Source organism: Pisolithus orientalis (assembly GCF_024613125.1).
Source record: "Pisolithus orientalis strain OTSU chromosome Unknown F5J12scaffold_259, whole genome shotgun sequence".
In the NCBI taxonomy this organism is placed as follows: Eukaryota; Fungi; Basidiomycota; class Agaricomycetes; order Boletales; family Pisolithaceae; genus Pisolithus; species Pisolithus orientalis.
In genome coordinates this window covers 1-12107 of record NW_026261040.1, presented here as the reverse complement: position 1 = coordinate 12107, position 12107 = coordinate 1, and the positions used below count along the sequence as shown (strand labels likewise).

The window sequence follows — 12107 nt, the reverse complement described above, 5'->3', positions numbered from 1 at the left end:
CTCTTAGGAACGAGGTGTGCGGCTAACTGGCTATGACTCTTTCAGGCAGAGATCTGGAGCTGGGCGCGTGTGGTGTTACTCGAGAATGATACAATCAGACAACATCAGCAAATCACGAGTTTACTTATCCTTACTTGACAGCTACTTAACATTTGCTTATCATACCAACTGCCAAGCAGCCGTCTGCTTGGATAAGTAGATCCTTCTGCTGGATACTTACTTAGCACTGCTTATTTTTTACTTAATGCGTGCTTAGCTTATTAGTTTCTTACTCGAAATAATGCTGGTTCTGTTCCATCAAGCAGATAAGCAGCAACAAAGTGCAATTAATATCCGCTAAGCACATGCTAAGTAGCAGTGAAGTAAATTATGCGGCAGTAAGATCGAGGGATTGAAAAACATAGACGAACTAGCGATAGCAATTGGGAAGATGTATTAGAGATCCTGTTGTGGACTTAGTGGATTGTATAAGCAGTAGGGAATGAAAACCTACAGATAAGTGCATACTCGTCATCAGATCCTGCATCACTCAACAGCTCGGGGTCGAGTTCTTGCCCTATTGCAAGTGAAGCAAGGGCGAGCTCTACAATGGCTTGAAGCTGAGCAATAGATCTTCTTTTGGCGGCCCCCGTAAACTTCCTCGTTGGGGCTCCCCAATTCTGGTCTGAAAATGCGCACGCAGTCTTGCTATCCTTGCCCGAAGCCATGTTGTATTTGACGGGGGTCCGCACAAACCTCGTTGCCACTTTGGCAATACCATCTTTGACATTGATGGGGGACTTGAGCTCGATGTCACCAGATCTAACGAGGTTCAAGCCACATGAGAGCTAAAAAACTAATCAATACTGTAGCTATGAAAATGACTTGATAAATGTTACCACAGCAGCACAAAGTCCAAGAGCACCAACAACACCATGCTTCGCCAAAGATGAAGTGTCAAGAGCAGGGACTTGAACGTATCCTTTGGTTGCAGTCAAATGGCTGCTCAGCAGCAGCTGTTGCACAAAAACAGAGCGGAAGGCCTTCTCAGGAACAGTCGTGTTGAGGTCTTCATATAAGAATGTGAAATGATCAAGTAATACTTTTGCAGTGTCGGCAGGCGATGGGTCTTGAGGATTGAGGAAGAAAGCTACGAGTTGCACAACAGCTGTGGAGGCAAAGCCGTGCCTCCAATCACACAAGCGTTGAGATGCCTATGGCAAACACGGTCAGCTACAGATGAAGTCAGAATGAAATGGACTTACGACAGAAACCATGGGTGAGCTGGGAAGAATGCTACCTGCCGTGTTCTTGAGTATGGGGTATATGACTGGCATGATCTCCTGTAGAGCCCCGCAAATATCTTGCTTGGCGATGTTGAATGCATCCTCTTGGTTTCTGGCCCATAGGATTAGCGTCAGAATAACTTCCCTCTTCCACTTCTGATCTTTATGCAGATCTGAGGGGAGATCCGAATTGTTGAAACGCACTTGCACAGGGATGGTCTGCACTTGACTCGACGAATCGCTTGCTACGATAGATTTCTTGCTAGTAGATGTGGCTGATAAGCTGGACATAGAGTTGCAAGCTTGTATCTTGATCTTCTTTGGCATGCCCTTTGTAACCATGACACGCGACTGAAAGAAAATAAAAGATGAAGGAACACAGAGAAAGGTGGTCAGCACATACCTTGGCCATGGCATTCTTGTGCCCCAAAACACAGATGGTATCGTCTAGATTGTCACAGTTATCATCGACGGCGTCGCCCTCAACCTCAGAGGTCGAGACGTATTCCAACTCGGCTACTTTCCTCTTGATGTTGGCGAGTCTGGTGGCAGGATCATTGGCCTCATACTCCTCAGCCATTGTGGCAGCGCACTGAGACTACCATTGCATGAGTAAAAACCGTTTCAGCATGAAAGATACTCAATGATAACATTTTGAAGAGCGGGGACGTCCAAAGCCAGAGGTCTCACTGGCCTGCTAGCTTCTCCATCTTTGCGATCAGGTAGCAAGTCAAAGTTTTCTGGTAGTTGGGATTTGAACTCGTAGTTGTATTGGGGATCATTTGGCAGTGGAGAGCCAAGATTGAATACATGGAACTCGACATTGGTAGTACTTGTAGCGAGGGTACTCGTGGATGGAGGTGGTGCAGCTGATGTGTGAGGACTGGCACTGGCACTCAAAGATTGTGTAGAGCTTGTGTCGACAATGTTCACCCAATTTTTGACATGCTTAGATAAAGTCAGTTTATCATCAGAGCTGGCAGTCGTTAGGACATTCGCAAAGAAAAGAGTTGCCTCAGTTAGGAGGAACATGTTAAGAAGTAAGATGCACATCAAACCAGTACTAGCGCCGATGCTATTGTCACGTGTTGATGGCAGGGATACTTTGTTGCGTGTGGAGATTATCGCTTCATGCAGCGATTTTGCCTTTGCTGCTTTTGTCCCTTTCCCCTTCATCACTACAGGTCCAGCATTGTCTTCCACATCAGCTAGGGGGGTAAGTGGCTCATTCATCCCTACAAAAAAAATCAGCCTCATGTTTTCTTGGTTAAGCATGATAGATACCGCCATCACTCTCATTTCTTTGCCTGCCAACAGCATGAGGACGAGGACGAGGACGAGGATGAGGACACGGCTTGATGGGCTTAGCGCTGGCAGCGACACCACTTTGGTTGACCTCCATTTCATCCTTGATTTTGCCGATCCGTTGATAACCTCTCTTCAGCACTGCAACCTTTTTGGCAAGGGCTTCCCAGGTGCGTTCATTGTTAGCTTCCTTCTCCGTGCTCATCTGTCTTCTCGGTTGGCTGTCGAGGATGATCCTACTGGGATGCACGTCAGCCACCTGGCGCTTCGGGCGACCACTCGCAAGTGTCTCCTGTGGGCACTCCACGGCCAGTTGGTTGTCCATATCTTGCAGTGCAAAGGGTCATTGGCTGTGCGTGAAGGTGGAAGACGAAGAGACAGAAGAAAAAAAGGTATGCCCACTGCCGTCTCTTTTGGCTTAGTTCGATTCTATGTTCAGTCGGCAAATCTTTGCTGTCCCACAGTAACTCCTGTTACTCATCATTTTTCTTTCAGATATGATTCCCTGCACGAAACCTGGCTGCCGTCGATGGTTCAGAAACAAGTTGGGCCTAACCCAGCACATCAACGTATACCACCCAGTATTTCTGCCTATCAACATCCCCACGCAGGTAGAACAGCCAGATCAGGTACCATCGCCTGAAGAGGAACAATTCCAGTTCTGACTGGACGACAACGGCTATAGTGACCCATCCACAAGCCCTTCGGATCCAACCCTTCTGGCAGAGTTTGTTGGACAAGGTGACAAGTATTATTGGAACTATCACCCAAACCTCACCGGTATCCAGTATGGGTGAAAAATTAAGTATTTACCAATGTATTATTTGACAGGGCAGCCTTGTGATTCGTCTGGAAACCCCCTCCCAGTTGGACAGTCATCCCTGCAAACTCCTTCTGAAAAGCAACCTAACGATTGGTCACCATACTCCAGTCGTCTGGAGTTCGAGCTAGCTGACTTCCTGTTCACCCGCAGCCAGATGTCTGCAGCCAATATTAACAAGTTACTAGATCTCTGGAATGTGACACTTCTCGGCACTGGCAGCCAGCCTGTCTTCAAAGATAGCACTGAAATGTACAAGATGATCGATCGCACTATACTTGGTGATGTACAGTGGGAGAATTTTTGCATATCCTATACCAGCAAACAACCAACTGATAATGTCCCGTCATGGATGAACGCTGCATACGATATTTGGTTCCAGGACCCTAAAGATGTTATTTGCAATATGCTTTCCCGACCTGATTTTTCAAGAGACATGGATTACCGGCTGTTTCGGGAATATGAGAGCACAATGGACAAGAGACAGTGGGAGGATTTCATGTCTGGTGATTGGGTGTGGACTCAAGCAGTGCGTCTTTTATCTTCTATGTCTCTGAGTGCTGTACTAATGGCATGCAAATAACAGGACATAATTTCTCGTGATTCAACCATGCATGGGTCAACCTTCATTCCAATCATCCTTGGCAGTGACAAGATGACTGTGTCAGTTGCAACCAGTCAAAATGATTATTATCCCCTCTACCTCTCAATAGGTAACATGAGCAACAAAGTTCGTCGTGCACATCACAATAGTGTCACTCTCATCGCTTTCCTTGCAATCCCACATAGTAAGTGCATCTGATAGATACATAGGAAAGTAATGGCACTAATGAGAGATATACTTGTAGCTGACAAAGAGCATGCGTCCACTGACACGTTCCAACAATTCCGCCACCAACTCTTTCATTTGTCACTCACATATATCCTTCGAAATCTCAAGCCTGCGATGACCAAACCAACTGTTATGTGGTTCGGTGATGGACACTATCGCCGCGTAATTTTTGGACTCAGCCCTTATATTGCTGATTATGAGGAACAAGTCCTTCTGGCATGTATTGTGCAAGGGTGGTGTGCAAAGTATGTTTTTCTACTTTCCAACTCTTACTGTCAACTAACTAGAATCTCAGATGTCTTGCGATGAGGCAGGAACTTGATACTGATGCACTTTATCGGAGTCGTGAACATGCAGAAGCACTGATCGAGGAGTTTGATCTCAAGACCTTACGGGATGCATATGGCATTGTGGGTGATACAATTGTAAGTATTGTTTCACTTAGATTCCACTGTGCCTGTGTCCTGAAAACCGATTTCAGCCGTTCACCAGCAGTTTTCCCCATGCCGATATATACCAACTCATCGCCCCTGATATACTACACCAGATCATCAAAGGGACGTTCAAGGATCATTTGGTCGAGTGGGTTGAAAGCTATTTGAAGACCGTGCATGGCACAACAAAGGCGAATGTGATCTTAGATGATATTGACCGGAGGTACATCTGCTTTAATTTACATTTCTTTCTTTCCTCATGTAGGATACCTTAGAATCGCAGCCGTCACACCTTTTGCAGGGCTCCGTCGCTTTCCTGAGGGCCATCATTTCAAACAGTGGACTGGTAACGACTCAAAGGCACTAATGAAGGTAATTTTAGATCAGGTTGTTTATACAGTCTGTCGTTAACATTCGATACATAGGTGTATCTACCTGCCATTGAGGGGCATGTACCAATGGAGATTGTGCAAACATTTCGCACTTTGTTGGAGTTCACATACCTGGTCTGTTGCAATGTCCTCACTGAAGAAACCTTGGTTGCAGTTCAAGATACCATCGACCGCTTTCACAAGTACCGGGAAATATTTCACCAATCAGGTACCATTCAAACTTTTTGCTTACCACACCAGCATGTGATGAAACACTACCCTGATCTTATACATTTATTTGGGGCGCCAAACGGACTTTGCACATCAATCACCGAATCAAAGCATATCGATGCTGTGAAGGACCCATACCGGCAGACCAATTGTAACAAGCCACTGGGCCAAATGCTCATTATCAATCAGCACTTAGATAAGTTGGCAGCCTCTCGAAGGGATTTCAATGAACGAGGGATGCTAGAGGGAAACTGCCTCATGGCAACTATGCAGCTCCTTTCGACTCAAGGTCGGTCATTGGACAATCATATTGATTTTCATCATATTCACATGAAGTAAACAGATGGCAGAGAGAATGGTGGTACATCACAGGTCCTAGGTTCCGGTCCCCATAATGAAGACAATGGTGAGGCTGTGGACTGCCCAACATCCATAGAGGCACATGTTGAACTCGCTCGCACCACCCATATGTACCTTATTAACCTGAGTAGTGCAGCAGCTCACAAAATCAACCTCTTGCATTAGAAATGAAGTGGGCCAGAACCGTGACAGATCTTGCAATCGAGCTCAGTCTATCATGTCTCCCTACCATTCTGGAGGAGTTCCTGCTTCAACAAGCCAACGCTGAAGACTACTGCGATCTCTGTGACATCCCACTATCTGAGCGCCCCATCTATGGCAACAAAATCACCGTCGTTAATTCTGCAGCTGCACTATTCTATGCGCCAAGTGATATCAGTGGTATTGGTGGCATGCAGCGTGAGTATATCTGCTCGTGTCATTCGTGGCAGAATGGGCCACCCCGGTATGACTGTGCATTTGTGAATACTAATCCAGGGCTGAAGGGGATGCATGGTTTGGATGTCGTGCATATCCTTGGGTTTTTTTCCTTCGTTTCCCAAAGCAAGTGTTACCCATGTGCAGTAGTGCAGTGGTTTGACTGTGTCAGGGATGACCCAGATGTGGATACGGGGATGTGGATCATACGCCCGGCCCTTACTGCAAATCATCACCCGGCCACCGCTGTCATACACGTAGACACCATATATCGTGCGGCACACCTCATCCCCTTGTATGGCACCCACCCCATTCCCAGAACCATAAAGCCGCATCATTCTTACGACGCATTTACCACCTTCTACGTGAACAGATTTATCGATCATCATGCATTTTCGCTTTTATCAGATTCATACTTGTAGTGTACTTGATTGTATGCTCAAATTCCATAGTAACTTAGCTGCTTGGGATGCTTATCTACTTGAGTCACACTTAAACATTCGCCAAGTTACTTAGCGGTCATGCATGCTTGGCAATGTGGGTGCTTAACATGCTTATGCTACTTACGTGCTTGACAGGTGCTGCTAAGTGGTCAAGCACGGTTAAGCAGACTTATGATTTGCTGATGAACCGTGCGGGGCGACGAGGTAACTCGTCTCATGGGGATCTATTCCCATTCGGTAGCTACCTTTTATCTATGTTGTATATTTGATATCTCTGTTCGTTGTTGGGGCCCGTCCGCCCTTGCCCCCGCTATGTGTAGTTTTCTCCCCTTTGGGGATATGGCCGCATCCACCCCGCCTTCGGGCGTTGCTCTATTTCTTTGTTCGGGCGTGGTCTCGGCTTACGGCCTCAACAATACCCCTCGGTGAACGAAGGTCTAGTGCCAAAGACTTGAGTACTTGAGTACTTGGGACGCGATCCTCACACACATATTCTCCCCTACTCTCACATTGACGACTTGGATTTTGGAAACTAACTATCTTTCCCATGTTTTGTCTGGAATAGACCAAACTACTAATGAGCTCCAATGATTCGGAGGTGCTTGCAAGCGATAATGCGACACGCAGTGCATTGACTCGACCGCATCGACGTATGGTTTATCATTGACTGCATCGTCCGGTCGCCGGGGCTAAATCTAACACGTTCAGACGTGCGACGCAGCCAAACAACCAATCAGGTGGCAGTAGAATTATCTGCAACCAAGAGCAGGAGCTGCCGCGGTACTACCCACCAAGTAGAAGGCTCGAAGACGTCGTGCCAACACCATTGACTTCTGGAGGTCCGGTGCAGCTTTTTTTTCTTGACGAAGAAACCTAGTGCAGAATGTCCTGCTGACTGCCTTTTGATACCAATCAGTCCAACGGAACCAGCGGCCTCACCACGACAGATCCTCACAGTCTGGACGTCGGCTTCCAACAGAGATGTTCTTGTCAACACTTACGATACGGGAATGGGCCAGGGGAGAACCAAACCCATCCTCAGCGGTTCTGTAACACTAATGCAAATGGTAGAGATACATGATTTCTTACATGATCTGACACGTTGGCCCTAGATCCAGATAATCAGATGTACTGCTACCTTTCGGTCAGGTTTAGCGATCCTATGCCTTCACATGAGCGTGTTCGGGTGAAATACTACTGCAAGGAAAGAGAGGAACAAAAAAACCAAAACCGTCATCTATTATCGGGTTGCCATGGTCGAAAGCCAACCGTGCGAGTTGCTGCGCACGGTATACACTCTTCTACCGTATCGAGTCGGCTTATCTCTGCTTCTCCAGCCAAAGCAGGCGGTTCAGTTGCTATCATCCTCGGACGTGAGGCCACTATTACTCTGCCTCACCCGCGCTGGATGGTCAGGTCGATACACACCTTACAGTCGACCGTTTTAAGTGTATGTAGGTACTAATCAGTAGAAATAAGCACTTCCTTGGAAACTACGTAAGGTGGGGGTGGAAGGCGGTCCATGTTGACTCTCTGGTAATTCTAATGACATGTATCAGAGGACAGCAGCTCTTACTAACTCTCGTCGACATATTGCTTTATAACGCGGGACGAGCATCCACGACGTACATATGACCCGCGTTTAGTTGTTTATGTTTCGTGGTGCCTCAGTGCCTGACGTCCTTATGGGGTGTTCAAATTTTCATCGGTCGAAGTAGCGGTTGCCTTCCTTAGTCTGTCATCGAGCATCGTGCGCTGGGCGAAGCTGTCCGACGAATTTAGCGATGTATGAAGTCCATTCACCAGAATTTCATTATGAGGACATACTCCATGGTTCGCATACGGTGCTTATGTAAGAATACAATACTCGTGCTTCCTCTTCATGTCGCCTTCTACCTACGTGTCGCATTCCCTAGAATTGTTCCAAGAGAGCAGAGGCAATTCCTGTAGAGTTGTACATTGTAATCCATCGTTATCGTCGCCATGAGCACACTAGGTTTTCATCACGTGGAGTCTCTGCATACTTGATCAGAGATGGTAACGTGTGTCAGGGATAGGCTGGAAAAATAAACAGCGAATTGCTTTATCGTCTTTTCGTGGCCTTTTTCTTCGCCGTCGGTTGGGGAACCTAAAGGGAGAAACCCAACAATCAACAGTGGAACTGCCTTGTTTGGATGCACTACACGCTAACCTTGTCCACCGATTTGTCACCTTCAGTTGGTTTAGAACACCTCTAGGAACGAAAGACATGGTTTCAAATCCGCTGGTACTGTCGTTGCAGTGGGAATTACTCACCCGACGACGGGCCGGCCTTGACGTCGATGCTTCAATTCCGCCTTCCGCAAACGTAGCACGCTTGCTGCTCATTGGTAGGCATCCTTCGCCACATCTGGCGCTATTGTCGTTTTCGGTTGTTAGTTCGGAAAAGCTCAGACTACCTGCTAGTTGTTTCGATGAAGTCGGTGTGGCGACAGGATGGACAGGCGTGTCGAGAAGGTGGTTGCCACGGGGCGACTCGGAATTATCGTTGCTTTCTGTTGCCAGATTGGAGAAGCCCAGACACTTTGGTAGCTGTTTTGGAGAAGTTGATAGGATTGTGGGATGGATAGGCACTTTGGACGAGCGAACATCACGAAAGGGATTAGCCTTCGGGAGTGTAAGCTGGCCCTCGGGTTGGTCTTCTAGGCCTGTTGCAGATTTCGTTTCAGGATCTGTCAGTGGACTATCTGCTACTAGGGTGTGAGTAGCGATGACTTCCGAGGTAGAGTATATTTGTGGCTGTGTAGTGATAAATGTATGGGAAGAATGTAGCCCAAACAACTCAGCTGACCTCGTGAATGCGCCGCGCAAGGTTTCGCTCCAGCTGCGAGATCCTTGCTTCACATTGCTTGATGAGATTATCGCGCTACGAGTACACACAAGCGGTAGTGTTGTTCAGGAAAGTTATATTATTCCGAACCTACCCGTTTAATCTCGTTGCTTTTCTCCACTATTTCCCGATCATGGAGAGTACGAGCCTTCTGCATCAGCGTCGTCACCAGAGCTTTCTCGTCATCGTTCTACAAGGAAATGCGTTCTGTTGTTGCCACTGGGAAAACCGAGGAATAGAAGGGATTCACCAAGTCATTCTTCGCGTAGCGTTGAGTAATAGTCATTGCCCTAATCGACAACGCCTGCTCCGTCGCAGCCAACTCCGCGACACGTGATGTGAGTTTTGCCACTTCATCCGCGTGTTTTGCCAGGCACTTTTCCATGTCCTGTACCCGTTTGTTCCTTAGGTCGAGTTCCCTGTGAAGTGATTGGACTTTAGATTCGGTCTCCACGATTTGACGGCGTTCTTCATCTCCTCGTTGCTTCTCCTCGTGTAACAGGGCTTCAATGGCACCTTCTTTGCGGGACGCCTCCGTCCGCAAAGCTATTAGCATATCTGATTTGGCATTTCCCTCTCGCAAGGCGGTGTCAAGCCTAGCTTCTAGCGACCCTTTCTGTTCTCGGAGATAGGCAATTTCGCTTTTGAAGTCGCTCGCTACCTCCTGGAAAGACCATCTACTTGGAAGGGCTTACAGGATGGAATAGAAACTCACGGATGTGCGCAGTTCGGCGGAATGGAGTTGTTCCTACTGATCGTCAGTGCGCTCGCAGATATCTGATACCTCGAGTAGTTTACCTGGAGGTTTCCAAGCGCGACGGATTGCTCATCAAATTGCTTTTGGAGTGCCTACTTTAGTCTCAGCTTAAAGAGCACGAGATGAAAGTGATTTCTCATGCCTTAAGAGCGCCTGAAGATTCCACGTGTCTCGTGGGAGTCATTCAGAATGTACATAGTACACTGGGAGACGGTGGCCTCACTTTCTGCGATACAAGTTTGCCTCTTGCTCCAAATCTTTGTTCTTCGCGACAACGATGTCCAACTCGGTTGTGATCTTCGACGACTGACGAGACAGTGATAGTTCGCGCATGTGCGCCTCGGCAGTCTGATTTTGCAAGGCCCTCAAGGTTTGGTTGGCGGTGTCCCTTTCTGATTGAAGGAGCTGGTTTTGTTCAAGGAGATTCTTCTCACGGTCCTTGGCGGCATCCAATCGGACTTCCAGTTCGCGCGACTGACCCAACGCCTGGCGCAAATCTTCGCTAGCCTTCTCTGCTCTTGTTTAGGGAACAGAGTTTAGAAAAGCACAAGAGTGACATTCGAGTTTCGATTCACCTCGCTTCCAAATCCTTTAAATTACTTTCTTGGAAGGCAACTGTGTTCCGAAGTAAATGCAGTTGGACTTTCTGTTCCTCTGCAGTGTCTCGACACTCGGAAAACCTGTGTAGCATATGAGCATGACGAAGCGAGGAATGGAATGGAAGAATGTACCGCCGTGTCATCGTCGCGAGTTCGGATTCTACTTCTTTCACGCTTTACGCCACAAAATTAATGACTTCTGCTGCAACGCATCACGACGTACCGTGCACTCGCATGATTAAGTTGCTGCAGCATTTCATATACCTCCGCCGCAGCACGGACAGACTCATTTCTCTGTTCATGCAAATAACCTACCAATGTTGATATGTGCTTCGCTGAGATGCGTGTTAGTGTTGCATCGTTTTAAATTAGTTGTTAACGCACTGGAATCCTGAAGCTGTAAAGTGATATTCTCGACGGATCGCATATCACCTGCTACCAGACCTTCCAGCTCCAAAACCCGAGATCGCGCTTCGGCCAACTCGGAAGCCATACTATGCAACTTGTCGCGTAGAAGATCAGCAACTTGCTGGGCTGCCGCGGAGTGTTGTCACCAAATAATCCTCTGGTCATCCAAACGACATTGCCTACTTTTCGAGAGTTCTAAGCGAAGTTCCTCCACCGTGGTTCTCGTTTCGTAAGTCAGTATAAGCTTTCCATCGTCATCAAATGCGGATTCGAGGCCTGAAATGCCTGTCTAATATAGCCACAACATTGCAACCGAGAGCGTACCTCTAAGGCCGAACTGTGCCTCATCCCTCAGGTCTACTAAGCCGCGCATTGTCTCCTTTGCTTCAGTAAGAAACGCGGCAGATGATGTCGAAATTGTCTTCAAGTTTTCTAGTTCAATCTTCAATTCAGAATACCTGTAGGAGTGATTATGAGTTGATGGGGATAGGAAATTCGGGAACAATCCATTCTTTTCCGTAACCTTGTGAAGCGTTTGTTTTTGAGTTGCAACGGATATAGAAAGTGCTGCATTTTCTTCGCTCTTCTTGGTGAGTTGCGCTTCCAATTCTGCGCTAATTTCACGCTGCACACGAGACCTTACATTCGCCCCTGAAGTTCAGCAGAAACACACCAACCTGCCTCGCTGCCTCCCGTTGCGCCTGACGATACTTAGTCGTAATCGTCAAGAACAGGTCCTCCTCCGGTTCAGAAGTCCCTGTCGGCAAGGTCTCCGCGGACTCTTCCTTGGGCTTCACAAGGCCTTGATCGAATCCTGAAGTGGAATGCCGAAATGCCGAGAAGCCGTGAACGAGCTTGTGAGCGCCTTTTACGCGTTTCCGGAAGGATTTCAAAACAATTTATGCGCATATACTCACCTTGAACCACTTGCTCGCAAGACTGCGGTATCCACATCCCAAGGCAACTTAAAAGCCTTGTGTAGGGAGAGCACGATAC

At 47.5% G+C, this 12107-nt stretch overlaps 2 protein-coding genes across 2 annotated transcripts; one reads left to right on the top strand and one right to left on the bottom strand.

Annotated features, from left to right (window-relative positions):
* Positions 1-268: 268 nt before the first annotated feature.
* Positions 269-2895, bottom strand: F5J12DRAFT_788534 (uncharacterized protein; the record flags this gene model as incomplete). Its single annotated transcript, XM_051743729.1, has 7 exons — positions 269-336; positions 494-827; positions 879-1193; positions 1245-1616; positions 1669-1863; positions 1956-2500; positions 2550-2895. The coding sequence occupies 7 exons, from the start codon at positions 2893-2895 to the stop codon at positions 269-271; spliced, it is 2175 nt and encodes a 724-aa protein (XP_051594028.1).
* Positions 2896-3067: 172 nt separating this feature from the next.
* On the top strand, positions 3068-6457 carry F5J12DRAFT_908415 (uncharacterized protein; the record flags this gene model as incomplete). Its single annotated transcript, XM_051748995.1, has 10 exons — positions 3068-3228; positions 3256-3350; positions 3402-3919; positions 3977-4178; positions 4239-4467; positions 4518-4647; positions 4704-4879; positions 4932-5028; positions 5082-5547; positions 5784-6457. 10 exons carry the CDS (start codon positions 3068-3070, stop codon positions 6455-6457), a joined length of 2748 nt encoding a protein of 915 aa, XP_051594027.1.
* Between the last annotated feature and the right edge of the window lie 5650 nt (positions 6458-12107).